This window comes from Fusarium poae, chromosome 2 (genome assembly GCF_019609905.1).
Source record: "Fusarium poae strain DAOMC 252244 chromosome 2, whole genome shotgun sequence".
Taxonomy (NCBI): domain Eukaryota; kingdom Fungi; phylum Ascomycota; class Sordariomycetes; order Hypocreales; family Nectriaceae; genus Fusarium; species Fusarium poae.
This window is the reverse complement of record NC_058400.1, coordinates 9,357,743-9,384,110: the sequence shown is the minus strand read 5'-3', so window position 1 is coordinate 9,384,110 and position 26,368 is coordinate 9,357,743. Positions and strand designations below refer to the sequence as shown.

The 26,368-nt window shown below is 47.6% G+C and overlaps 6 protein-coding genes across 6 annotated transcripts; 3 read left to right on the top strand and 3 right to left on the bottom strand.

The window, feature by feature from the left end:
* Window positions 1–1,628: 1,628 nt before the first annotated feature.
* On the bottom strand, window positions 1,629–2,876 carry FPOAC1_007200 (uncharacterized protein; the record flags this gene model as incomplete). Its single annotated transcript, XM_044851668.1, has 5 exons — window positions 1,629–1,874; window positions 1,920–2,545; window positions 2,606–2,611; window positions 2,665–2,732; window positions 2,788–2,876. The coding sequence occupies 5 exons, from the start codon at window positions 2,874–2,876 to the stop codon at window positions 1,629–1,631; spliced, it is 1,035 nt and encodes a 344-aa protein (XP_044710380.1).
* Window positions 2,877–4,397: 1,521 nt separating this feature from the next.
* Window positions 4,398–5,490, top strand: FPOAC1_007199 (uncharacterized protein; the record flags this gene model as incomplete). The annotated part of the gene is made up of 3 exons (XM_044851667.1): window positions 4,398–4,783; window positions 4,838–5,391; window positions 5,471–5,490. The coding sequence occupies 3 exons, from the start codon at window positions 4,398–4,400 to the stop codon at window positions 5,488–5,490; spliced, it is 960 nt and encodes a 319-aa protein (XP_044710379.1).
* Window positions 5,491–10,534: 5,044 nt separating this feature from the next.
* On the top strand, window positions 10,535–11,092 carry FPOAC1_007198 (uncharacterized protein; the record flags this gene model as incomplete). Its single annotated transcript, XM_044851666.1, has 1 exon — window positions 10,535–11,092. One exon carries the CDS (start codon window positions 10,535–10,537, stop codon window positions 11,090–11,092), a length of 558 nt encoding a protein of 185 aa, XP_044710378.1.
* Window positions 11,093–11,761: 669 nt separating this feature from the next.
* FPOAC1_007197 (uncharacterized protein) lies at window positions 11,762–14,006 on the bottom strand (the record flags this gene model as incomplete). Its single annotated transcript, XM_044851665.1, has 3 exons — window positions 11,762–12,349; window positions 12,412–13,005; window positions 13,056–14,006. The coding sequence occupies 3 exons, from the start codon at window positions 14,004–14,006 to the stop codon at window positions 11,762–11,764; spliced, it is 2,133 nt and encodes a 710-aa protein (XP_044710377.1).
* A 6,290-nt stretch (window positions 14,007–20,296) lies between these two features.
* On the bottom strand, window positions 20,297–24,293 carry FPOAC1_007196 (uncharacterized protein; the record flags this gene model as incomplete). Its single annotated transcript, XM_044851664.1, has 4 exons — window positions 20,297–21,668; window positions 21,762–21,828; window positions 21,886–22,310; window positions 22,372–24,293. 4 exons carry the CDS (start codon window positions 24,291–24,293, stop codon window positions 20,297–20,299), a joined length of 3,786 nt encoding a protein of 1,261 aa, XP_044710376.1.
* Window positions 24,294–25,427: 1,134 nt separating this feature from the next.
* On the top strand, window positions 25,428–26,354 carry FPOAC1_007195 (uncharacterized protein; the record flags this gene model as incomplete). Its single annotated transcript, XM_044851663.1, has 1 exon — window positions 25,428–26,354. The coding sequence occupies one exon, from the start codon at window positions 25,428–25,430 to the stop codon at window positions 26,352–26,354; it is 927 nt and encodes a 308-aa protein (XP_044710375.1).
* Between the last annotated feature and the right edge of the window lie 14 nt (window positions 26,355–26,368).

Sequence of the window (26,368 nt, the reverse complement as noted above, 5' to 3'; positions counted from 1 at the left end):
TGAGTCAACTGGGCATTGATGAAAAGGGAAGCGGCTGCATATTTTCAACCCTTGCAGATAACAAAGCAACATTAGTTCCGTCTTTGATTGGATGCCAAGAGCCAATAGCAGGGAGTCCCGCACCGCGTGTTAAATCCCTCAAAAACCGTTTGTGGTGGTTGCTGCCGCCGCCAATAAATCGAACTGATTGCTGATCACGGCTTTAACAATGTAGGAACCCCGCAGTATCGTCGTATAAACCGACAAGCATGACCGCATCATGCCCATCGATTTCAGTTTAGCAGTCCTGTTACGCCTGGTATCGAAGTTAACTGGTAAGAGAAAGAGGCATGGGCGCGACTCTGGGCAAGGGTCGGAACCACTACATCCACTCCACTTTAGACCAAGTAGAGTGGATATATGATTTTTTAGGCAATTACATAGTGGATATAATATATTCGACCGGAGTTAAATGGATATATACACATGGATTCAGGCTTATTAATAAATAAATAAAATTAAATAAATTCAAATAAATTTAAATAAATTTAGATTTATTCAAATAAATTTAAATAAATTTAAATAAATTTAAATAAATTCAAATAAATTTAAATAAATTCAAATAAATTTAAATAAATCTAAATTAAATCAAATCAAATTAAATTATAAGAGCTAAATTTATTTAGATATCTAGATTCATTTAGATAGAAGCACTAGCTAATCATTGCTAGTACTATAACCCCAGGTTAACCCACTCCCGACTAACGCATACCTTAAAAGTTATTGCATCCGTCGCATTTTGAGTTGCCTAACGAAGCCACCTGCCCCCATACCCTCGCTCCCAATGGCTCTGCCTACAAATCCCATTATCTTAGCTGCGCTATTTTCAACAACCTCTACAGCCAATAGCGACCCCGATACAACGACTAGCTTCAATCGATCCAATGGCAACATTTCTTTAATAGCTCACTTAGGGTACAAAGGCATCGATTAGCATCGCCTCCTAGGGTATTTAGCCAGTAAACAAAGAAGAAGGCAGTGGACAGGATGGGCATGGGAGCACGGATACTATATCGAGAAAGAAAGTTCCAGTCACCGTTTCTAACTCTGCAAAGAGTATCAATAGACAAAGGCTGCCGTTACCCACATGTATGATGCTGCATCAATACTAGCTTCTCCGACGACAGCAGTATCCATGCTTGTTACAAATAGCAATTAACCTATTTTCAGTTCCCGCGATATCTTCTAAGCTAGAATAAATATTCAGACTTATATGGCAGATAGCCACGCCTCCGAGAAGATGGCTACAAGCAGATATTATCAGAGCAATGCAGTTCATCTTATCATAGGATAAAAATAAAGCTATTAAGATATCTAAATAAATCCAAATAAATCTAAATAAATCCAAATAAATCCAAATAAATCCAAATAAATCCAAATAAATCCAAATAAATCTAAATAAATCCAAATAAATCTAAATAAATCCAAATAAATCCAAATAAATCTAAATAAATCCAAATAAATCTAAATAAATCTAAATAAATCCAAATAAATCTAAATATGCCTAAATGAATTTAAATTAAATTTAAATTGAGTTATCTAAATCTAAATTAAATCCAACTAGGGTCAATTTGATTTAGATTTATTTATTAACAAGCCTGCTTAAAACCCACCTCCCTCATTAGACCTGATGCCCAATTTACGGAAGTCACGTAGCCTTCTAATAACTTTTCCCACCCAAGCGAGTAGTAGATAAGCGCACACAGTGTGAGACTGTACCCGAAGAGCTGCACGGGTGTTATTGTTACATGCCAGATCAGGGCGGAGCAGATGACAAGCAGAATGTTCTTGAAAATGCCGGACAAAGACATAACAAGGCCCGATGTCTTGCTAATCTATGCAAGGTCAGTATTGAATCTCTTCGCAATAGAGTCACTTACGAGAACCATGCTTGTAAAGTTAAGCGTAAAGGCAACAGCAGCATTCAAGAACAGGATGGAGAAGCCGACTCGGTGCAAGTCGGCCATGTCAAAGTACGGAATTTCGATGATACACGCCACAAGAAGGTTCAGGGCGGCGACGACGGGGGCGTAGTAGTATAAACCTACCATGGCATCCATCTTTAAGCCCTCACCGTTGAGCATGACCTGCGTCATGACAACTCTCACGGCTTCGAATGCGAGCCCGCCCATTTGGAAGAAAAAGCCGATTAGGGAGAACTCAATCATGCCGGCGCTCGCGACTGCGACACTTATGGCAATGGCAAGGATATTAACAATCTTTCCGATAGTCGGGTCGATAACGCCAAAGAGCCACGAGACGAGCAACACCGAGACGGGCGAGGCCGCCTTCAGCATCTGGATTACGGCCACCGATAGGTACAGATAGACGAAGTTGGAGGCGACCAATGATCCGGATGATACGATTCCGATGGGCAGGACTGTCGTGAGGAAGAAGTCCCATGTATTCGGAAGTTCATGGCGGCTGACAAGGTAACTTGTTGTACGTGCGAGGATCTGTGTGACAACCGTGGCAAAGATGAGATGCCATGTTACTAATAAGATGGCTGTGAACAACTGTTGTTAGTGTGTTGATCTCTCGATATTGCAGTCTTTGGTAGGCATACGGTATTCTGAAGAATTGTTAGCTTAATAAATTTCTGATGTAGTAGGTGCATAGACATACTGAATCCAGCTGTATCAAGCAGCCATTTGTTGAATAGAATGGTTATATTGGACGAAACTATCCATGCCCTGATGGTATCAATTGATAAGTAGATGAGATTGAGTTAAAAATGAACTTTCATACACCATATATAGACCAACCTTGAGCGATGATGGCTGATCAGGCTGCCTTGCGCCTGTCGATGATAAAGGTAGTTGTGTGTAGCCTGCCATTGGAAACTAAGCCCAGCTAGTTGAAGGAAAGGACGAGAGGAGTGAAGAACAAAAAGCGCTAGAAAGAAATGGACAGAATTATCCGCCAGAAAGGAGCTTTTATGATAGGTTATAATACAGCAAAATTTGTCATTAAGTGAAAATCCTAACTTTAAAGCTTACGGATACTCTGACAGCATGAACTCTGCCTGGGTCCGGAAGTCTATCAGCAATGGGGAGAAAGTGGGAAACATTCATTTGAAGAAGACGGGGGGGAACACAGATATACAGATATACAGATATATTCAAGCATTAAGCAATTAGTATTTATGGCTCAGCCGCTGCTTCTGACACCTGTTCTAGACGCAAGAAGGCCATGGGTCTAAGGTCTAATTCCAATTTAGAGAATGCTTGGTTAAGGGGGAATAAAAAACACAATGAAGGTACCGGAAAACAAAAAGAATGATGTTTAGTTCTAGATACTGTGTTGACTCATGGAATTCAATAGTGCCAGTGGCGCCCCCTGCGGATACCTGATTTGGTCAATGGCGCTTTCCGTGAAACAAGCATTCGCCAATCAACTTGACGGTTGAAAAAATCGAAATGTCACGCCGATCCAGAGTTAGAACCTACGAATGCGCATATTGACGCGTCTGAGTACAATGTTTCAAAAGATGCAAGACATCAATAACAAAGGTAAGACTGACAAGCTGAAACATTAAGCAGGAGTTGGTAAAGGGGGTTCGCATCAGTCCAGACATAACAAATATGAAGCAGGGGATCGTCTTTCTGAAAACAAGCAATAGTCTCTAAACTAGACGGTAGTTAGTAGTCTCTAAGTAGTTCAGCATAGCGTACTCCTGTCAGTTGGTTGAGCCCTGGATGAATAATAACTAACACGTTCTGGCCAATGTAAAGTGGAGCTACCTACTAATTAAATTTTCAACTGTCCAGCTGCCAATAACGTCTGACTAAACTTCTTTGAAGGTGCAATGTTTGTCTCGCCCATTCTGGAGATTCGTTAGATCCGATTCATTTGAACAATTGTCGTTAGCTAGACAGCAAGAAAGTAGCTGAGAATGCACTAAGTGCCAACGGAACAACCATACATGGAATTGGTCTGACTTCTATGGGTTCAGTGGCGTTTGGAATGGATGTGTCGTGCCTCAGCTGAGACTTTGAATAGAGCGAAGGAACTATTGCCTTTATCCCCCCTTTTTGAAGCCATCACTCCATTCCCCAATTAGCAATCTAACATAACCGCAAACAAAGGTCTCACAATGTCAAACATTTCAGATACAATACATACAATCTGACCTCTCCATTCCCGTTTATCTCGCCCTCCTTTTCTTCTTCCCCCGTAATTTCAAAGTGCTGTCACTCTTGATTCAACTTAACGACCGCATCTTTTATTCTCTTCTTTCCCCATTCACTCCTTTGACAACCTCTCGCCCATTGCTGGCACACAAATCGAATCCCACCATCGAGTTACCCCAATTACGACAGTCTTGAATCACAGTCACTCGTTTAACACAACACAAGATGTCTCGGTCGAGTAGCGAATATGGCTCCAGTTTCAGGTCTCGCTCAAATAGAGAAGACGAGTTAAAGCAAATGACCATGGAGACCTGTCACAACGCCGCACCCTATTGTGGTTACACACCTCTCAACCCCAGAAAGAAGTGGATGGTCCTCATAATGTCTATCGTGGGTTTCATCGTCTGCATGACCTTTGCATCTATATATGGGCTCGACTACGAAGGACTGAGGGAAGAAGAGGAAATGAAAGAGCCCATGTTCGCCGATGTTCGCAATCTTTCCACATACACAGAGGAAAAGAGCTGTGGAAGGCGCGATGAGGTTGCCAACGTGACTATCTGGAACGATGTCGTCAATAAGACCAGCAGTCTAGTTGAGGACATGTTTACGTGAGTTATCATATAGCGACTTGTCTCCCAGGTTCATGTACTAACACTGCGTAGAATTGCTATCCAGACCTACCAGAGACCTGTCCAGTTGAACAAGACCATCGAGCATCTTACCGAGCGCAAAGTACCCTCACTCTATGAAATCGTCATTGTCTGGAACGAAGTGGACGTCGATCCTCCAGCTGACTACATGAGCAAACACGGCGTCCTCGTCCGCTACCGCAAATCCGAAAAGAATAGCCTGAACCAGAAGTTTCTCCCCGACCCTCTGTACAGGACGCAGGGAATCTTGCTCTCAGACGACGACTGGAACTACAACGCAACGGGGGATCTGGAGTACGTCTTTCAGCAATGGCGACGTGCGGGCATGCATCGCCTCACAGGAGCCTTTGGGCGCTGCTGGGGCAACAACGAGGTGACCGACACTCCGATATACGACTATAAATGCGCGGGCCGGGACAGCTACAGCATGGTCTTGACAGGTCTGGCTTTTACACATGTTTCCTACCTGGAATACTACCACTCGGAAGATGAGGTTATGACCAGCGTTCGGAACTTGGTAGACCAGACGTTTAACTGCGAAGACATTGCGCTTAATTTCGTCGCTAGTATGTTGACGTGTGAAGGACCGCTTCTGGTCCTTGGGAAAAACAAGCTAGACCATCAAGCTGCTCAAGTTGGTATCAGCTCTAAGCCTGGACATCTGAAAAAACGAAGTCGATGCTTGCGCAAGTTTGTAAAAATGTTTGGATACATTCCATTGCATGATGTTAAAGGCTATCTAAAAGGGGGCGTATACGCTCAAGGATGATGAGCATCTTGTACCCAATTCCAACAAATTAAAACAATGCTTTACCATGCAGTACCCACCCCCCGTACGTACCCACCACTCGTACACCAAAAATATTTCCTCCCCATACAAAATGCAACTTTTCAACGTCGTACTAAAAAATTACCAAAAATGGCAACAACGTGACGTTTCATATGAATATGTTTCAATTTGCTCAAAGTTCAATATCTTCTAGGTTTCTTGACTTTACGGCCCCTGCGAGTGTGCATGACAGGTAATTCTTCCACCGCAGAATTTGAGCTTTCGCCCTCCTGCACCCCGCCAACCTCGATCACGTCCTCAACAGCCTCTGTCTCTTGAGTTGCCCGAGACGGGCTGGAAATAACATCACCAGCTACTAGAGCCTCGGCCAATGTCATAAACTTCTTATTGGGGTTCGGTACCGCCTTCCTCTTCTTACCTCTGCTCAGCCGGCTAACTTGCTCCTCCAAACTGGCTACTCTTGACCTTAGCGAGGCGATCTTTGACTCTTGGGCTTCAAACCCTTTCGAGATCACAGAATAGCGTCTCCTTGTTGAGGGACTCTTGTTCTTCCCCAGATCTCTGATGTGGCGGCTGGTCTTTGGTGTATTGTCAGAGTCCGTTTGTCTGCCTTTGGCTCCCTCCAATGCAGGCGTAGTTTCCTTCTTGTCTGGCTGAATTTCTGGATGTGCAAGTGCTTTACGTCGTGAAATCGGCCAGTTCCCAGTCACTCCAGCCCTAAAGTATATTCTTCTTGGTCATGCCCACTGTCCTGGCTTTTGCGTAGGCTCTGATGAAGTCGACCTTATCCACCGGTGCAGAATCAGTCAGGCTGAGGAGTTTTTCCAGTTCTTTGCGGTACGCAGCTTTAGAGGCATTGAAGACTCCATTATCCAACGGCTGAAGGCCATGAGAGCAGTGTGCTGGGAGGTAACAACAATACACATTGTTTAAGAAGCACGTAGCCATCCACTCGTCCTAGATTTCGAATCAGCGTTAATCACAACACAGCTGAGCTAGGTACCCACAGATGCATGACTTCCGTGGCCGTCTAGTATGATAAGTCTCGCGTCGGACTCGTCTGCAGGTTGTGTCTGAGGCAGGTAGACCTCTTTGAGCCATTCAACGGCGATATGGTTGTCAGTCTAGCCGTTGTCGGAGGTGATATAATACCAGTCCGCTATCTTCCTAAACTCCTCGATAAACCATTGTTTCTGAAGCTCTTTACCTTTGAAGATGATCCCTGGTCTTAAAAGACGGCCATCGGCAGTCACGGCTTCGATGAAGCTGGTTCAAGTGCGGGACTGAGACCCTTTGAGGAAGGCCTTTCGCTTGGGATCGCTACTACCAATAACTAGAGAGTCTAGCCCTGATTTTGAAGTTCAATAGTAAGCCCATAGTAATAGCAGATGATCGCTTACCAAACCCTGCCATGATACCGCCCTCATCGACATTGGCCGTGTTCTCAGGCTTGATCCAACCATATTCTTGCTCCCGGATATCAAAGTACCAACTGACGGCCTTTGGAGTGAAGGAATTAAACCTTGACGCTTCCTGACGCCTGCCTATCTTCGTCTCGATATCTGGATGGCGTTTCATGAATCGGGATATCCAGTGCACGCCGATAGTCCTTCCTTGACCTTGTTGTCTCAGAAGAGCAGCAACGGTAGCGCGAACTTGGCTGTGAGAGGGAGCATAGCCTAGTGCTTCTTGTCTGAGTATCCATGTAACCAACCTAGTCTCTTGAGACTTGGAAAGAAGCTGGGCAGGCTGGATGATGTCTGGTTTTGACGGTAAGCCTCTTAATCGGTCGGAGAGGGTGGCAGGAGGGATGCCATGCATCTGTGCGGCCTGGTACTGCGAAAGGCCATTATCGGAAACATCTAGCATGGCATCTACAACATCGCTCACTGTGTAAGAGGTTGAAGACATTTTTTCAACGACTTTGGAAGATTAGTGTAGCTTAAATCGCAATGACGCATGGTCGAAGGCTACTGATGATAGTGGCATTTTAGAAGATTTTGCAAACGTGCCATGTGACCATTCGGCTTACGTGATGAAAAAAGCAATGTGCTAGGATCAATCAGGATGGGATTTTAGGCCAAACGGCCATTTCTAGCGCTCATCACTCCAGTTTGGCTCAAGCAGCGATTGAGTGAAATCGGACATTTTGTATGAGGAAGATTTCTTTTTGGTGTACGAGTGGTGGGTACGTAAGGGGGGTGGGTACTGCATGGTAATACCCGTTGGCTCATGTGGGCCCTTCGGGCCCAGGCGAGCCAACGGGTAGTTCGGGGTGGCAAGTAAGTATGGATATCGTTAGTAAGTAAGTAAGTAAGCCTGAAAAATTTACTTACTTTACTTATGTAGAACGCTGATGAGCGGGACCTCCACAGTGACGAATATGGATAGTTTCCACTCTGAATTGCTTAAAGGCATCGGAAAAGTTACCATGGGAAGCATAAGAGACGAAATTAAGGTCAGTTTATGTTATTTTCTATTGCCCCCAGCTAAGACCTCAGACTCATCTGATAGAGAATACCAACCATCCCATTTATCTACAGCATAAGGCTATTGATTGATCTTTCCGTTTCCCGACCCACTAGGCGTCTTACCTGACTCCATATCATCTAAGTATGTCTAGCTCAATTACCACTTTGCCAAGCCGGTTCGATTCCGCAGTCGTCTTAACCTCGGGCTGCCCTTTGCTGCTGAGGCCTTGCTGCCATGTGTTCTGTAGATCGCTAACCTTATTCATTGAGAGTGGGGCTCTGTTGGGTGGCCGGGATGCATAGCGAGGAAGTGCAAACAGTTTAGTGTAGACGCCTCTGAGATCCGTTCTCCCGGGCGTAATGAACACTACAGTATTACGACATAAGTCTGACCCCACCCAACTAACCACCCGATTTCAACGGGACTTCAACGCGACCACCCTTCCTAACTAGACCACCACAATACCGTCACAACAATGTCGGAAAAAGCCCTGCTTGGAGATATTATGTGTCCTGACCGAGGAAAAAATGAAGAATTTTCCCCGGAGGCAAAAGCTGCGATTTTTGCCCTTTGTCACACAGGTATGTTAAAACGCGCTGTTGCGCGTCAGTTCAAAACGGACCATCACACGGTAGACCGGATCATCAAAAGAGTCGTCAAATCGGGTACATTTGACGGAAATACTCGTACCGGGCGTCCTTCAAAGTTGAATCGAGCAGAGAGAAGGAATATACTAAGGTATATACGACAAGACCGATTTATCTCATGGGACAGGCTCCGAGAGCTGATGGATAATTCCGTATCAGTCAGAACCATTCAACGCGCCGTATCCTTCCACTACAAGAGAAAATGGAAGTCAATGGACAGACCGAAGCTAGATAAAGAAAAGGCACGAATTCGGCTTTATTTTTGTCGAGATTGGATTAAAGATATCGAAGAATTGAAGGAAGTACGCTGCAAATCACAGGGAGGGTAGTTTCAATGCTGACAACCGTACAGATGATCAACTCGGACGAAATCTCTGTTGCTAACGCAAGCAGCAACCCCTTTAGTTTCTGCTTCCGTGAGCCCCATGAAAAGTATAATAAGGACCTAGTGAACAAAAATGACCATGTCAAGCCAACAATTATCGTTATGTTCTGGGCTGCCATCTGGAAAACGGGAAGATCTCGAATTATCACCATGACACGCGATCCGTTGGCCAAGAAGAACGGATATAGCTCTTGGTCATACCAAAAAGCCCTCCGGGAAGGTCTTCTACCGATATACGATGGTTACCGACAATTCCAGCAAGACAACGCAAGTATTCATAACTCTGACTCAACCGTAGAGTGGCTGCTCGATCATGCGATTAGTTAGATAGATTGGCCGCCAAATTCGCCGGATTTAAGCCCAATTGAGAACGTTTGGGCGATTTTGAAGAGTTAGTTAAAGAAAAAGTTCCCTTATCTACGTAATTTGAAAAGAAACGACGTTTCAATCGCAGAATTCACAAGATGCGTTGAGTTGGCGTGGGCAGCTATCCCACAGGATAAGATTTTGAGGTGTATCAATTCCTTAGAGAAAAGACTACAAGCATGTATTCGGGCCCGGGGTTGGTATACAAAATATTAAACGCCACGATCAGGGCTTTCTAATGATATAAATATTGTATTAATTGACCTTTATTTGATGGATAAATAATATGTTGAAGTGTTGGGTTGAAATTCCTCCATGGATGAAAATGGTGTGGTGGGGTCAGACTTATGTCGTATTACCGTACTACTATGGGGCCCCGCCGTAGGGGGCACACTACAGCGAAAAGAAGGCATCAGACAACACTCCGCTTTTATCCATTAAATACCTCAGTGTTCCATTTCCCCGATAGTCTGCGAATGCGTCGGTAGGAGTTGTCAAATAAACCGCTGCGTACATCAGACACCTGGCGGGCTCTAGCATTTTGCTCTTGCCCATGGAAATTGACGGGTTGAGCCTTTGCTGCCGGTTCCTCACTTAAAGCATTACCTACCTACCTAAACACGGTGGCTTGTCCACCTCCATTCGTATGGCAACAAATAGTTCACCATCATATTCCCCTCATCAATACCGGTTGTCGACGATCTGAACTTACACTATCTACCTAAGAAACGCCAGTACGCGCTGAACACCGCACGTTCCTATTTCGTATCCACCATGGAAAAAACCATAGACTGTGAAGAAACCATAGTCTTTACTCCCACTTCGGTAAGTTTAACCCGCAGTAGCTTGCAGAGTGGCTTGGAATTATTTGAACTATTCTACAACTGAATTAAGGACGTGCAGGCAAGTGAGAGTTTCTGTAAAAGGAGGAAGAAATCAACTTCTACCGCCAGGTCAGTCTCTACCTATAGGGACGATAGACGTGGGAGATGTGTACCGAGGACAAGAAGCGAAAATGTCGTAAAGACGACAAATATTCTCACCAGAAAATGAGAATTGAGCATGCGCAAGATAGGAATCCGTCAGACAAGTGCGAGGCTACGGTTGAAGTTCTGGCACTTGAACTCCAACAGAGGGACGATATGCCTCAGATGAAAATCGTTCCTCGCCTTAAAGAAGCAGAAGAAGGTCGTTTAAAATGCGACCAAAGTTCAAATTCTCCGACATATCACAACGAACACACTCCGAAAGTCGCGAACAACAACACAGGAAGCATACCTGTACAATCACATGACAGCCTCCATGCAAGGCCGGTGTCCAAGAAGACTGTGGTAACCTTGGATGATATTTCGGAGCATAAGATTCCTGAAGCATCTCTGTCAGTCAGGGAAAAGTCTCCCAAAACTTCCAAGTCCAAGAACGAAATGACAAAGAAAGATGTGGTCTTATCGTCGATCACTACAAAAGCGACCTCACTACCCGGGATCAAGTCTTTTCAGCCAGACGTGCTCATGGGTCAGAAAAGAAAACATGATATCCAGGGCCGTCTCTCAGGTGTCAGTCTTAGAGAGCTCCACGAGCGATCGCTTCAACCCCGGTTTACGTAACACCCACCTACCGGTAGTTATAGGAGGTTGTTACAGTGCCGAGACAGCTCTCTGACCGGTAGTTCGGTCATCCAGTTAGCCGGTCTCATCCGGTTAGCCGGTCTCATTTTCACCAATATTCAACACATGGGGTCAAGGGTTCAGCAACCTCCTCGGGAAGCGTTGGAGTCCACAGTCTCATATCAAGCTTTGAGATCACACTTTCCGGGTTAAAAGGAGCAAGCCCAGCTCCTCTAAAAACCCCTTTGATATTTTTTTCAGTTATAGTGGCTTGGAAGGCGGCGTAGAAAGCGGGAAAGAACTCGGTCTTCGAAATATAGGCTATAGAACATCTGATCCGACGCTCTATTTCTCTACCATATGTCTTCTTTAGTGGCCCAAAACACCCGACATCAAGAGGCTGGAGTAGATGAGACGCATGAGCCGGAATATACATGACGACCCTAACATAATCTCAGCGTAATAGCACTCAATCCCTTATCCGTTTCATGCAGTTCTTTCAGCCTCTGGGCGATGACACCAAGTCCATGTCATCTCGGTAGGTTTCTTTCAATACGATACTTGTCCGAATAAGCTAAAGGTATCTCCTCCACACCAACGTCACGCTTAGTAAAGCTGATATCCCTATATTACAACTCCAACCACCACTCACTCACAACAATGAAAACCCTATGAAAATGCAAACTGCATAACTTCTTCTCCCAAAGCCTCCTCAACCATAGCCAGTCTAGCTTGCCAGCCGGGTTCCATAAAACGAGACATAATCATCAATCGTTTCGCCGCCGTATCAATCCCCATCTTCTCTTTCATGACCTCGGCCTTCTCGGCTTCAAGCTGCCCAATCCTCTTGGTAGCCAACGCAATCTTGCTATCGGTTTTGAAAAGCCCAGAAGTACTCTTGTCAAGTTGGCTTTTGACTACGGTATATACCTCTTCATGTTCGAGAACCGTTCGTCTTCGTTTATCCAGGAACGTGCAAAGTTCGTTATCCCCAGCATATTTGTTGTAGAGATCTTCCAGGTCCCTGAGCAACTTTTTCTCGGTGGTCATTGATTTCTCTACATCCTTGAGCGCGTCTTGGGCTTTTTCCTGCTCCTTTGCTTGCTCGTTCTTTGTAAGTCTGAGGCTGCGCTCAACTGTGATGAGTCGGCAGTGTTCGTCATTGATGGATGTTAAAAGTTCTTCGAAGCTCTTGATATGAGGAAATAAGGCAGCCGAAGCGGCCTTCAAGCTTGATCTGAATCCGTCTCCGGTGGGCTGAAAGGAAGTTAGTTCAGGATGACCGCATCGGATTCACTGTATTTGTAAATGTTACTTACAAGAAGAGCGTTCCAATCCAATGACCCAGTCACCTGTGAACTTGGACATTGAATGCCAGCAGTCTTTTGACTTTTGGTTGAAGGGGCTGTGAGTGATTCTGAACTGCTCGCCGCTGTCCGGTTGATGAAGTTGTTGGTGGATGTAAATGTGTTTACTGGCGATGACGGAGCAGGGCGCTTGTTAGCCCCAGCAGGGGCGATGGGACGAGGTGTCCATGGTTGACTGCCTCCTAGGTGGGAGTATAGAGATGCCTGAGGAGTCGCATTGATAGACGCCGATGGTCGGTGGTTCGGTTGCTGCTGAAAGCTCTGGGAGGCCTGAGAAGTAGTGCCGGTACAACGAGACAGTGCTGGCTGCGAGCTGGCTTGTGCGCGAGGAGTCGAGGAGCTTTGAGAACTCGTTGTGGACATTGATGGCTGGCTACTTGATCGTTGGTCAGGCTGTCGCGCGCTCTGGGAGGTGGGTAGAGATGCTGATGATTGTGCGCGAAGCTGTACAGAGTTCTGAGCCGCGGTTACTGATCCCTGGCTGTCTGGTTGTTGCGGAGGGCGCGTAGTGCCCTGTGGGGTTGTCGCAGGAAAAGACACGGGAGTCTGAGGATTGCCCGGAACAGATGACGCTGTTTGCTTGAGCGGTTGCACACCAGATCGTTGAGCACCCTGGGTGTTCTGAGAAGCAGAGGTGAGAGACGCCGTCGTTTGGGAGCTTGGTGGTTCGCGTGGCTGCGTCGAGCTTTGAAAAGCCCGTGGAGTTGTAGCAGCAGAAGATGCCGAAGCTTGTTCATCTGGTCCCTCTGGACGGCGAATAGAGCTCTGGGGGTATCATGAACCAAGCGAGATGGTGGTTGAAAGCCGTGCCGAGGGCAAGCGCTTGACTCGGCTGCGTTGGAGCCGGAGCTGGAGGCGACAGGACTGCCCCTGGATTGCCCATTGGTTATAGCGAGCCCAGACCTAGGATTGGCCGCCATGGTATCCTCCATAGGCTCATCATCCTGGATATTACCGATGTCTCTGCTTCGCGACCAAAGGTCTCGTTTATGAGGGACGCTCTCTTCCTCTTCGACAGTCAAGTCAGGATCTTCTTCAGTCTCTTCTTCATTTTTGCCTCCGTATTTGCTGAGATCTTCTCGAGAGCCTAGCGCGATAATCTCATCAACCGGTTCAGAGTTTGCCTTGGTTCCGTCACTATCCGCAGTCCGATCATCATCATCCGCACGTCCATTCCATCGCCGTGTTTGTTTAGTATCAATCCCCATCCCACGTAACCACTTTCGCACCTTTGCTATATCTAGCTCACGAAGTCGCGGGCGATCTGAGCGCGGATGGCTAGTAGCGAAAACCTTCAATCTATGGCGCACCTCGTCGAGCTCCACGTTCTCAGCAGCCACTACCAGAGACACCAACGTAGAAAGGCTCTCGATAAGTCGAACACCCCAAGTCTCAGGTACAAAACCTTTGCAGAACTCAGTTGGCCACATGCCACATGCTTGATGAATGCGCTGCGCTGCGTGTAACGCTCGCTGGGTTGGATAATCTGGTGATGATGAGGCGCGGTTCAGTGACGGCCTACCGCGTTTGCGCGCAGATGGAGTCATGATTAAGTAATAAAAAAATGAAAGTTTAAAATAGCATCGGTTGTCAAGGTTGTAGTCATTTAAGCGACTATGTCGGGTTAGAAGTTAGAACAATTTAGCGTAGCCACAGGTCCTCTGAGATCCGTTCTCCCGGGCATAATAAACACTACTACTACTGCTGACCTTCAACCCCAGACGGAACTACTTATTAGCAGGGTAGGGAATCAATCCACAACTTCCACGGTTGGGGGCTCGTGGATTGATATGTGGATTGACGTGGACGCTAGTCATAGGGATGAGTACCCTGATATATTTCGTTAATATTTTCTATGTATCTCTGCGCAAACACTAACAGATCTAACCATGCAAAACAGCGGACGCGTTGTGACACGTCGCGACGCGCTATAACGCCTGAACCCAATTGTCTCCTCCTTTACTCGATTCATGCGGTCGGTGAACCTTCAACTTCGAGATAGCAGACTTACCTCTTGACCCTGAACTACCGCCAACAACAAGGGGCATACCGAGGTCCCTCGGCGTTCTCTGAATCCAGACCCCGAAGTCCGCCAGCCTTCTACTTGGGCACCGACAAGTGATGAGGAGCGGAGAATCTTCCGCGTCTGGAAGGGATGGCCTGGAGCGCCAGGAGTAAGGCAATAGAAAGTGTCGGCGACGGGTTCCCGAATTGTCCAATTAGGAAATCCGAGTTAATGTGACAGGGGTCTTCCATATTATGGACATCAATCCACAAAGCCGGATAATGACGTGGATGGATTGATTCCCTACCCTGCCTATCATGGGCTTTTTTGTAAAAATGAGGATTGACACGAAGGATACAGAGTAAGTATGTAGGCTAGGGCCCTATGAGATCGGCTTTCCCGTGTCACAGCCTGAGTCTGAGCCCGAACCTGAACCTGATCCTGGGGGCGTTATAGCTATATATATGAGAATGCAGTGTAAGCGAGGGACCCTGGCCGTGTCATCCCGGGCGTGATAAACTCTCTCCCTCTCGCTACCCTGCCTATTAGGGCGACAGTTGAATCAACAAGGGAGAATGCACATTTGCCATGTCAAGAAGCTTCTCGCTACCGTTGACCCCAAGACCCGTCGGAGATATGTAAGGCGACAGATATGATTGGCAATACTTGCAAGAAAACGCTTCTTACGGGCCACATAGAGAAGTAGTATCAGTGCCGTCATTGCAATTACGTAACAGCTAAAAAACCCGTCGCATCAGCCGTAAGTATTATGGGGTGAAATAGCCAGCACTTCCGTTTCACATTGCCGATACAGGAGGGAGCAGCTTTCAAAATCTCGACAAAAACAAACCGATGCTATTTAGACAGACAGAGCCGTCAATCGGTTCGTTAGGCTTTGCCATGCGTCGATTTCAACGCTTGGCCGTCTGCGAATGATGCTAACTTCTCGCTGGAATCAGCAAACCAGCTCAGCGCATCGTCCTGGTTCGCATCTTGGGCCACCCCTTCGGGATATTGCTCGACAAACATCTGGGCTCAGTGTAGTGGAATCAGGGGTTGCACGTGGCGCAAAAGGATCCGTGCACCCGTGCACGGATCCACCAGAAGTGCTAGTGTAGTGTCGTGGATTTGAACCCTGCTCCTAGCTTCTGGCTTTCGCTTCTTCTCCTTTCCTTTTCTTCTTCTTTTTTTTCTTCTTCTTTTTTTTTTTGTTATCGCCACTTCTTCTTTCTGAATTGTGCCTTTCCTCTCTCTGCCTTCTTTTCGTCATATCCTTGTTGACGTTGACCTCTGAGCTTTCTCGTCTGCGTACCCACCTTCACGCATTGATGCATCCAGTACGCATGGTGTGCTTCGCTGTAATGTCATGTGAGCTAACGACAAAGCTAAAAGTGACTAGCGGCCGATGTGGACACAAAGCGGTCAAGACCACGCCAAGTTAGACCGAAGCTAGGCACGTTCCGCCAGTGTCCAGGACTGCTTATCCGAAATATTTCGGCGGTGCACCTGTCGGCCGGTACTGGATTGCTGACCCTTTCGAATAATTCTTGGCCAGTCTCTTAGCCGAAATTGACGACAGGCAGGGATGAATTGTCATTTGTCGGGACCGCATCACTTCCACGTAGACCAGTCTGTCTTTGAACGAACGATGTCCCAGGCAGGAGCCCAAAACATGGTTGTCGTTGTTGTGGACTCGATTGTACAACCCGCAGGGGTTTCAAATGTTGACGCGAGACTGAGCTTTTTTCTTTCTTTTTTCGCTATATTTTCTCTAGGATTAAATATGAATTAGGTATCAAACAAATCGGGAGACCTGGGGTGCTAAGGCCCTAGTGACCGAGCAATCCAACGCAGATGTGGTAACAGAAGCTCTTTCCTGTTTTTCACCCACGAAGGTGTTTTTGAGGTTTTAATGAGGCCACACTCTGTTACGCAGAAACATCTCGCACTAATGGCTCGAGTGGGAGTGTTGACTCAACACTGTTGAGATCCGTTGTTTTTGACGGATCAATGGCTATTCCGATCCATTGGTGGCTGGGATGTGGATATCTTGTCTATAGCTTCCGCTGGTTAGCGCTAGCCTTTCTTCTTTAATCAATATAATATGCTCATTTCAACAAAGATTTGGGATTGCTTTGACCTGCTTTACCAATCCATGCCGGCATTCTAGAGCAACATCCTTGTGCTTTGTCCTGAGGTGTGTATTGACCTCGTTGGGGAGGGTTGCAAATCCGCATAACTCGCATAACGTATATGATAAGTGAGTGTGCCATCCAAGTGAGTGTGCCACTTTTTCCTCCTACATCTAACCTTCCAATTTATGAATTGATTTATCAACCACCAGATATGTCAGACCCAAACTATAAGGCTAGAATGCTTCTTGCCCTTCAGGCCCTTCAAAATAACCCAAACCTAAGCGTCCGACGCGCTGCAGATATATATAAGGTCGATCGTATGACATTACGTCGCCGTCAGAATGGCATTAAATCTCAATGCGATTCTATCCCAAAGTCACGCCGACTATCTGATCTAGAGGAACAGATCATAGTTCAATTTATTCTTGACCTAGATTCGCGAGGATTTCCCCCGCGACTGCGTTTTGTTGAAGAAATAGCTAACCGACTGCTCGCCGACCGCGACGCGCCACCAGTTGGCAAGCGCTGGGCTCATAACTTCGTCAGGCGGCATCCTGACCTAAAGACACGTTTTTTTCGTAAATATGACTAACGTGCATGATAAGCGAGTGGGACAGACAAGCGGGTGGGACAAAAATTTCAACCCTTAATCGAGAAATAACAATAAAACTACAGCACATTATCTAATCAATTAGAACTACTCACTATACTCTTCTCCAGAGGCCTCAATCACTACCTGGCATGTTCTTGCATTATGGCCCGTCTTGCCGCATACACCACAGCGCCGAATACCCGGTCGCGCCGACCTTCCTTGGCCACCACTTTTCGACGATTCGGCCTCTACCTGCGCATCAACATCCATCTGATCAATTGCTTGCCTTGCTTCCCCTACAGTCATCACCCCTCCTTTCTGCAGTCTGGTTCTTTTTGCCCTTCGGCGCCGCCTTAGTATCTCATTTGCCTGTCGAAGGTCTCTGTTCTCAGTAACTAGTAAGGCAACCTTATGCATAACTATGTTTGTTCCCTTCTCAAAACACTTCACAGCTTCGAGAATTGACTCTGGAGAGCTGCTATGATGCCTCCTGATGCGTCTCATAAGGTATTCGGACTGAGATTTGACCTCAAGTACTGTCTTTGGGGTCTTTGAAACCCATGGGGTCGAGGGTTCAGCAACCTCCTCGGCAGGCGTTGGAGTCCGCAGCTTCACATCAAGCTTTGAGATCACACTTTCTGGGTCAAAAGGAGCAAGCCCAGCTCCTCTAAAACCTCCCTTGATATTGCTTTCTGTAATAGCGGCTTGAAAGGCTGCATAAAAGGCGGGAAAGAACTCGGTCTTCGAAATATGGGTTATAGAGCATCTCATCAGATGCTCAATTTGTCGACTATACGTGTTACGACCCAACAGGTCCTTATGCACGTGGGATAAGCACCCCACTTTTCGCTCCAATCATCAGCTACCCACCCTGTAGAAGTCGAACGCACGCCATTTGTCAGATATTGAGGTGAATTATGTTGTTCCTTTTCTACTTGAGGTGTAAAGCAGGCTCTATATGTCTTTTCTGTGCTATGTGGAATCAACTAGAAGCTGCTTGCTAAGCCTGTGGCAATAGGTGGCAACTGTCATCTTTGATGACAATAGCCTTTTCAAGCTACTTCCATGAGCTTCCTTTTGACACTATTCAACACCATTCGACTTGCATATTGTCGAACCGACCTCGTTCGACTTGCATACCTCCAAGTATATATACATTCTCTTAGCACTAGATAGAACTTAGCTCACCAGCTATCAACAAAACTTCTTTACCTGAATACGCCTTACCCGCACTATTCACTATTAAGAGACGTGACACTTCGCAACCGCTCAGTGACAACGCCCTACGCATCTGCCAACATAAACCTAGTACGGACTAGTTTATCCCTTGGGAATCACAACCGTCACAATACGTCTTCTTCAGCGGCCCAAAGTACCCGACGTCAAGAGGCTGGAGCAGATGGGATGAATGAGGCGGCATACAGAGGGTGATGATCTTGTTTGCCTCGCAATATCTCTCAAAATCGGCGGAGTGGTGACTTTCGTGGCCATCGAGGATCAGAAGACGATAGGCACCAGTTGATCGGCTAGTTGTAGACTGATTAAAGTGTTTTAGCCACTCAAGACCCAGTTCGTTATCTGTCTAGCCATTTTGGCTCGTTGCAATAACCCAGCCGTCTGGGATAGTAGCTTCTTGGTGCCAGTTGGCAAGGTGATATTGGCCCGCGCCGATGATAAACGGCTCGATCGCCCAGCCTTCCGCATTAATCGCTTGAATGACTGTAATCCATTCTCGGCTTCCAGGCTGTACTGATTTTGGTCTTCCAAGACTTTCTGAACCTGTGACGACCATGCCGCTTGCAATTATGCCCATCATAAAGCCAGTCTCATCAAAGTTCCAGATATCAGGAAGATCGATGCCATATTTCGCGATTATGTTCTGTACAAGCTTGAACCAGCCACGAATAATAGTTGGATCTTCGCATTTGGCTCTCTGGTAGTCGTATCTACGAAAGAAACGCGTTTTAAGCTTTGGCTGTCGTTTCACAAAGTTATGAGCCCAGCGCTTGCCGACGGGTGACGCGTCGCGGTCAGCGAGGAGAGAATTGGCCATTTCTTCAACAAAACGTAGTCGCGGGGGGAACCCTCGCGAATCTAGGTCGAGAATAAACTCAACTATGATCTGTTCTTCTAGATTAGATAGTCGACGTGATTTCGGGATGGTATCACGGGTAGCGAGGTGTTGAACAGTAGGATGGCCGCACGGGTATCGTGTGACCTATCGGTCAGCTGTCGGCGACCCTAGACCCATTCAGGAAAGCATAATAAGCAGACCCCTCGAAAAGACACATACAATTAAGGACATCAAGGCGCACGCGATCCGTTCAACACGAGGATGCCCTTCTGGCGGCGCCATAGCGTCATCCGAGTGACATTATAGATCTCTGCAGCGCGTCGGATCTTTAATTTCGGGTCATTCTGAAGGGCCTGAAGGGCAAGAAGGATTCTAGCCTCAGTATTACCGTCTGGCATATTTAATTGTTATGAATTGATTGATTAAATAGTGATGATGTAGGGTGAGTGATTTTTGTCCCACTCGCTTGTCTGTCCCACTCGCTTATCATGCACGTTACCAGAGAGCCAAATGCGAAGATCCAACCGTTATTCGCAATTGGTTTCGGCGTGTGGCGAACGTAATTGCGAAATACGGCATCCAATCAGATGATTCAGTCCGAAGGACTTCTATTACGACGATAACTTGAAAGCATAACCTCTGCTCTCATTGGCCAGGCGTGTCTTATGTACCCACTCATCGGGGACTTGTGTCCCCACCAACGCCCAGCCTGTCACGGCCAGGGTCCCTGGATGCATTCAGGGTCTTACCGCTGCACTAAATGGCAAAAGACTAGGATGTAAGGTCCCTGACCTTACACTGCATTCTCATATATATAGCTATAGCGCCCTCAGATCAGGATCAGTTCAGGCTTCAGGCTTCAGGCTGTGACATTAACCATAGTATTGGCCGGCGACTAAAATTTCACTAAGAAATTTAGACCATCCCAACCCTGTCCCTAAAAGCATCACTGATACAATGAATATATAGTCTCTCATAATAATCATAAGGATATACTATAAGTAACAGCAATACTTCTCCTTCCCTTCTCCCTACTCAAACTCTCCCAGTAAAAGAGCAGCTACACAGTTGGCGTTCACACATCGACTACCGCCTAGAGAGGCACCTTTACCAAGCCACAACATGTATTCCTGGCATGTCTTAAATGACTCGTTAAAATGCTTCAAGAACCATTTAGTACGGCCTGGTTGACTAAATGCGCCAAAGCATAGAGGCATTACCATATCTGGGTATTGGCATGAGTTGTCCCCTTCGTACTCTGGATCCGCAGCTCGGCAGATCTCTTGCGGCTGGTAACACTTCCAGCACACAGCGTGCCGGTCCATCCATTCCTTCTTCTTGCTCTGACAGTCTCGAAGTGCTTTTTGCTTAGCTCGAATCCAATCAAAACGTCGAGCACAAGCTGTTACGGTATGCTCAAACGATTTTCCTTCTACGCGGCAATAGAGACGGCAGCCTTTCATTGTCTCAAGATCTCTTTCATACCGACTCAATTCTTCATCACGTACTTGGTCCTGATGGAGCACCTCGGCAGGTCCAGTAAAGATCATCTCACTAACGGCAACGTCACCGCTGCCGTTGTCCCCGTCCTGTCCGGCTTCAGTCTCATCACGTAGGGGCCGTGGTAGATGGAACTCTAGGGTAGGCGGTCGGCATTGCACATGATGCTCGGGACAAACGCTACAGAGCTCATCGCCCTCCATGCACCACCGCCAGTCAGGTTTGCTATCAAGGAATTGGCTCAAGACCCCGCGCGAGCAGTATTCCTGCAAAAGATACAGTTGCATGGCCTCTTTATCTGCTGATACAGGTCGACCTAACTGCGGCTGCCAGGCTGCACTAAGTAAAACGATCGACTCGGCTACTTCGCCATCCCGACCCGCTCTACCTGACTCCTGAGAGAAATCCGTCAGAAGGCTCGGGGCATCGACGTGAATGACCAATCGAATATGAGGGTAGTCAAACCCAGGACCCAGCGCTGACGTCGCCACGATGATGGGCGAATCGGCTGCCGTTAGCCATCGCTCTATGATCGCCATCTTCTCTTCTTCTGTGCCGGACTCGGCTGTGTAGGACGGACAGCCGAGCATGTCAGCAAGCTCTGCCACGAGATCCTTCGTCGGACAGTATATAATGACCCGGTCCCGCTCGCTCTTGAACAGGTCTGTCCGGGTCCAGCAAGACTGTGCAAGACAAGCTGCCTGCTCACATAGATTGCCTAGCCCACGTTCTTGCTGGACGATGTATCGGATGTTAGGACGATTTGTTGACTCTCTGACGATATGCGGCCGCACGAGCTTATTGTGCTCGAAGAAAAGCTCTTGATAGATTGGTGGTAGTGTCGCTGTCAGCCAGACAGTCTGTGTACGAATCTGCCGTACGTGCCATGCTAGCTGCGACATACTTCGTCGGTAACAGCTTGCTGTGATCGTGAGATGGCATTCATCGATCACGATCCGATCTAGACACTGTCTATCAGACAGTCGATTGGCATACTCTAGGAACGCCTCTGTACAAGCTGCCTCGGCCGATACAACAACGATGGGGGCTGATTTCTTCGAGCCTGGGCGCCAGATATGGTGCTTTAGCGCGACTTTATCAAGACGCCCGAGCATATTACCACGTAAGGCTACAGTGGGAAGGATCAGAATGGTTGTTTCAGCTCCCGCCAGTGTGGCTCCGACCATGAATACCAATGTCTTCCCCGAACCCGTTGCAAGAACGACGATGACCTGCTCAGGTGCACGTGGACCCATGGTCGCCAGCATGGCATCCCGCTGACCAGGGCGACGCAACTGTAGCTCTGGGTCGTTATGCAGCCTACGGGCGGCCGCGATGATTCCATATTCTTTGGCAGCCGGCCTTGCACGAAACCGTACCTTCTTGCAAGCACCGAGTAGCCCTTGCGCTTGTGTATCCGATACGGCAGGGGGCCGCTTACCCTGGAGTACTTGATCGATCCGAAACAGAGACCGCCAGCTTTGAGACGCTCGGTAGGCACGGTGAAGTGAGCTTGTCGCGGTCAAGGTCGTGCTGCCGGCATAGCTATAGTAGAGCCCCCGGCTTGCTCTGACGCAGAAAGGCCTGACGCAACGGCAGCACGAACGCGAGATATGCCAAGAGGAGGTTTCCAACGGCCGGGGGTAGGAACCTGATGTTATCCTTCTCCTCCCCGGTCTGTTCCTGGCTTTTACTGTATCGCACATATATCATGACCATCTTCTCCCACAGAAATACCGATCGGCGGCGGGCACCCGTGTTGATGTACGTGATGGAGAGTAGTTCTGGGGAGCGTAATGGAGGGCCCGAAGGAACCGAGATGGGTGCCAGCATCCTCTTGAGGAACTCCTGAACATGCGCCTCATAGATAGCTATCGCCTTGGGGCAGAGGCGAACCCCACCGTCTGGATCCAGCCGCACGAATACCTGCCGTAGATCCGCCCTCTCTTCGATCTGTCGGAGCAGGGCGTCATGCGTCCCCGCCAGTATCTCTCGATTCCTCCCGTCTGTCAACCACGAAGCGCCGTAGTCGTCTACATCTAGATCGTCGTGCAGCCTCCACGCCTCGATCGGAGCAACATCCCTCATTCCAAACAAGAGCTTATCATACAGAAGCGAGTGCGCCTGGCGGAACTCAGACTCGACCAGCTGTGTCACTTGTTCCATGTGTAGCTTCGTCCCCATATAGTCGACCGTTTCCCCATCAAGGGACCAGCGGGCTTGGTGCTTGGTAAGACTGGTGCGGGAGGCCGCAAAGAGATATAGCCTCCATTGCAGTACATGCCCGAAAGGTGTCTCCGCCATCTGCTGAAAGTACTTCTTGCACATTTGATCCAGCAGATCGGGGATTCCGTCTTCGTCGTCCTGCTTCTGGAAGCACACGAAGTCAAACAGGATGAGCTGGGCAGTCCAGGTGAGTGCCGATAGATTGCTGTTGAAGTTCCCTGGTTCGCGCCATGTGCACCGCTTGTGCTGCTCGTTATCCACCCGGCGCGTCAGAGCCTTCGTCCGGCTGAGCATAGCACAGAAGCTCAAGATGGCAGACCGGAATGGCCTGCTTCCGACAGTCTGGCAGATGAGCGAGATGTAAAATTTGCGGATGGTGTGCTTCAGCTCGGCGTCACACTCATCATAGTCCCTGGTAGCTATACCTTCCTTCTTATCGCAACTTGGCGCCCCCCTCCCCTTTGCCGCCTTTTCTCGCCTCCGCAACGCACCGATGACATCCTCCATGGCTTGTCGTTGCAGAGGGGTTGTTTCGATTATGTCCTGCGGCACTGCATGGCTTTCACCCTCTCTTGTGAAATGACCATCCACACGATATACCACCCGGTAATAGTATGCCAACAGCTGCTTTGTGATCCGGAAATAGGAGGTAAGGGATGACTCGTTCTTAAAGCTGCGGAATTTTCTGGCTTTTGCACTGCTCATATGGCTATCGTCGCTGCGGAAATTGCTTAGTCTCTTCGCACGCTGCTGCGTCATCTTACGATCGGGTGATTTGTCGCTGCATAGCTTATATGCATCTCTGAGTGTACTCTCGGCTGCGGCAAGAATACGCCTGAGATCTATATCCGTGTCAACTGCGCCGCCTTCTTCTTCTCCATCATCGTCATCGTCATCGTCATCATCATCACCATCGCCGCCGCCGCCGCCGTCGTCGTCATCATCGTCCCCGCTTCGTGGTAATGCATACGACGACATGATCTCGGTATCGCGGAGACCCTGCAGGTGCGTAGGGAACCCGGTATGGACAAGCCAGGGTACCCGATCAGCCCGTGACGCCTCGACGTCTTGCACAATCTCGGCCTCCTTATCTAGGTCGCGCGAGGCCTGGATAATGTCAGCCTTTAGGTCTTCAAACAGCTTTCCCTCCTCCTGTGACGTGGACGCCATGATGGACAGGCCCGACCCTGCCAGCGCTCCTCCCGTTAGTGGCAGAGATGGGCCTTCTTCGACCAGAAAATAGTCGATAAGGCCCTTAGCCGTGAAGTATGTCTGGAGCTTGCATGCCCTCCAGAGAGGCATAGCGTTCGTATGCTCCGAGGCCTTCCTCCCGTGAACCGGCATGTGATCGTACATCTTCCTAGCCCGCCGCGTGCAATAGTCACATTGTACTTCCGTGCAGGTGCAGATGTAGCCTTCGTACATGGTAAGACCCTCTATAGGCCGGCATGGCCTTTTTCTATCGGCCCTCCACTGCCGCAATGCCTCAACTGGGCGCAGTTCGTAGCTCAAAAACCGCTCGATCGTCAGTCGCAGTTCGTCACCTTTCATCCGGTGCGGCTCGGCCCGCAAGTGACTCCTCCAGCTTGTTTGTTTCGGAACCAGGCATGTTCCGCAGAGGCGGCAGACTATGACCTGGTGATCGGCGTTGCAATGGAAGCTATCAAGACCCATAGTAGGTAGTACTATTACTATAAGATGATGTATTTTTATTGATCTAGGAACAATGAATAAAATGGGGAGCCTGAATCCATATCTATTATATTCTTACATATATATGTTTATTGTAACTTACTCTCCTTTTTCTTCTTATCTCTCTTAGAAGTTAGTCTTCATTCACTGTAAGTTGCCTTTGAAGAACACTGAGGGCTATTCTCTCTAAAAGCGCGCGTCAAAGACGCGCTGTTCGCGTGGAATTCCGTAATCAAACTTTAATTATATTACATACCCGTTGGCTCATGTTACGGAAGGCCACAGGGGGCAGTGTCCCAAAAGTGCGGATACGACATTTTTTCTTACTCTATTGACACCAATGTGTCATTAGTCACTTATCTATACAGTAATACGAATAGATAGTATTATATCAAAACATATCTCCCTACTGAAGTCCGCAATTAGGTCATGAGCCCTTAGTAACAACACAAGCTCGTACGAGTCCGTACGGCCCCGTACGATGCCATTTTACTCCCGTAATGCATCAAATTGCATTAATCCCTCTCCCTGATGACGGCCTTTTGCCCAGAAGATGGCAGTCGCCATGCAGATATTCGGTCACAATACCCATCGGCCAATTTTTGCCCGTTATGCTGCCAACGGCTCCCTTTGTTATCTACTTCTTCTTCTACAATCGATTTAACACTCGACTCACCACCTACGACCCCAAACACACAAGTACGAGGCAATGCGATGACAATTCCTTCAGTCAGAACAAGACCAATGCCTATTAGCTATGCACAAGCCCAAGCTGCTGCCGTTGAGAGTCAGCGACGAAGTATTGCAATAACTGGCCGTACGACCCCAATTACGATCGATTTCGTTGCTGCATTTTGGATCTGTGATGGATACCTAAAAGCAATAAACGAATCATATAAAATCCCGATTTACGCAGGGAAGGCCTACTGTGTTGCAAGACATACGGCCAAATTCAAGGCCGTATTAGCATCTACATTTCCATCGCACAAGGCAATGATTGAATTCATTGTAGGGACCTGCAAGAAGGAGCTTCTTTCAATGGATTGGAAGGTTGTATCATCATTTTCCAATTCAGGGCCTACAATTGGCCCGTTTGAGTTCAATGATAGTGTATACGAAGCAGTATCACTAAGCTCATTCTTTGAAGCAGCAAATATTGCAATTCCTAAAAGGCCCAATAGTCCTATTAGCTTTACGTTCTTTAACTTTAACGTATTGCCTATGTCAGACTTCCCAATTGATTCAACTAAGCCTGTACGTAAACGTGCAAAAAGGCAAGCAGAGCCTATTGCTGACTTAGAGCCTTGTGCTCCAAGTAAACGTAAGGTGGCTTCTAAGATCAAGAATGAACCCGTATCTTCTGTTAAAAGAGAATACGGTATCAAAGAGGAGGTTAAAACGGAGGATAATAATACTGCCGATGCTGTATCATTCACTTGGGAAGATAACGGCAATGAAAGTGATACTTCGGCAATATTAGCAACCTATCAAGAAGATATCATTGCAGTTGAGCAGCCAATTGAGGAGGAAGGGCCAGATGAGCAGCCAATTGAGGAAGAAGGGCCAGATGAACAGCCAATTGAGGAGAATCGGCCAATTAAGAAGAAAGGGATTGAACGGAAAGTGCTCCCTACGCGGGCAAAGCGAGGAAGGAATCCTCGTAATAGTTAAATAGTTCTATAATT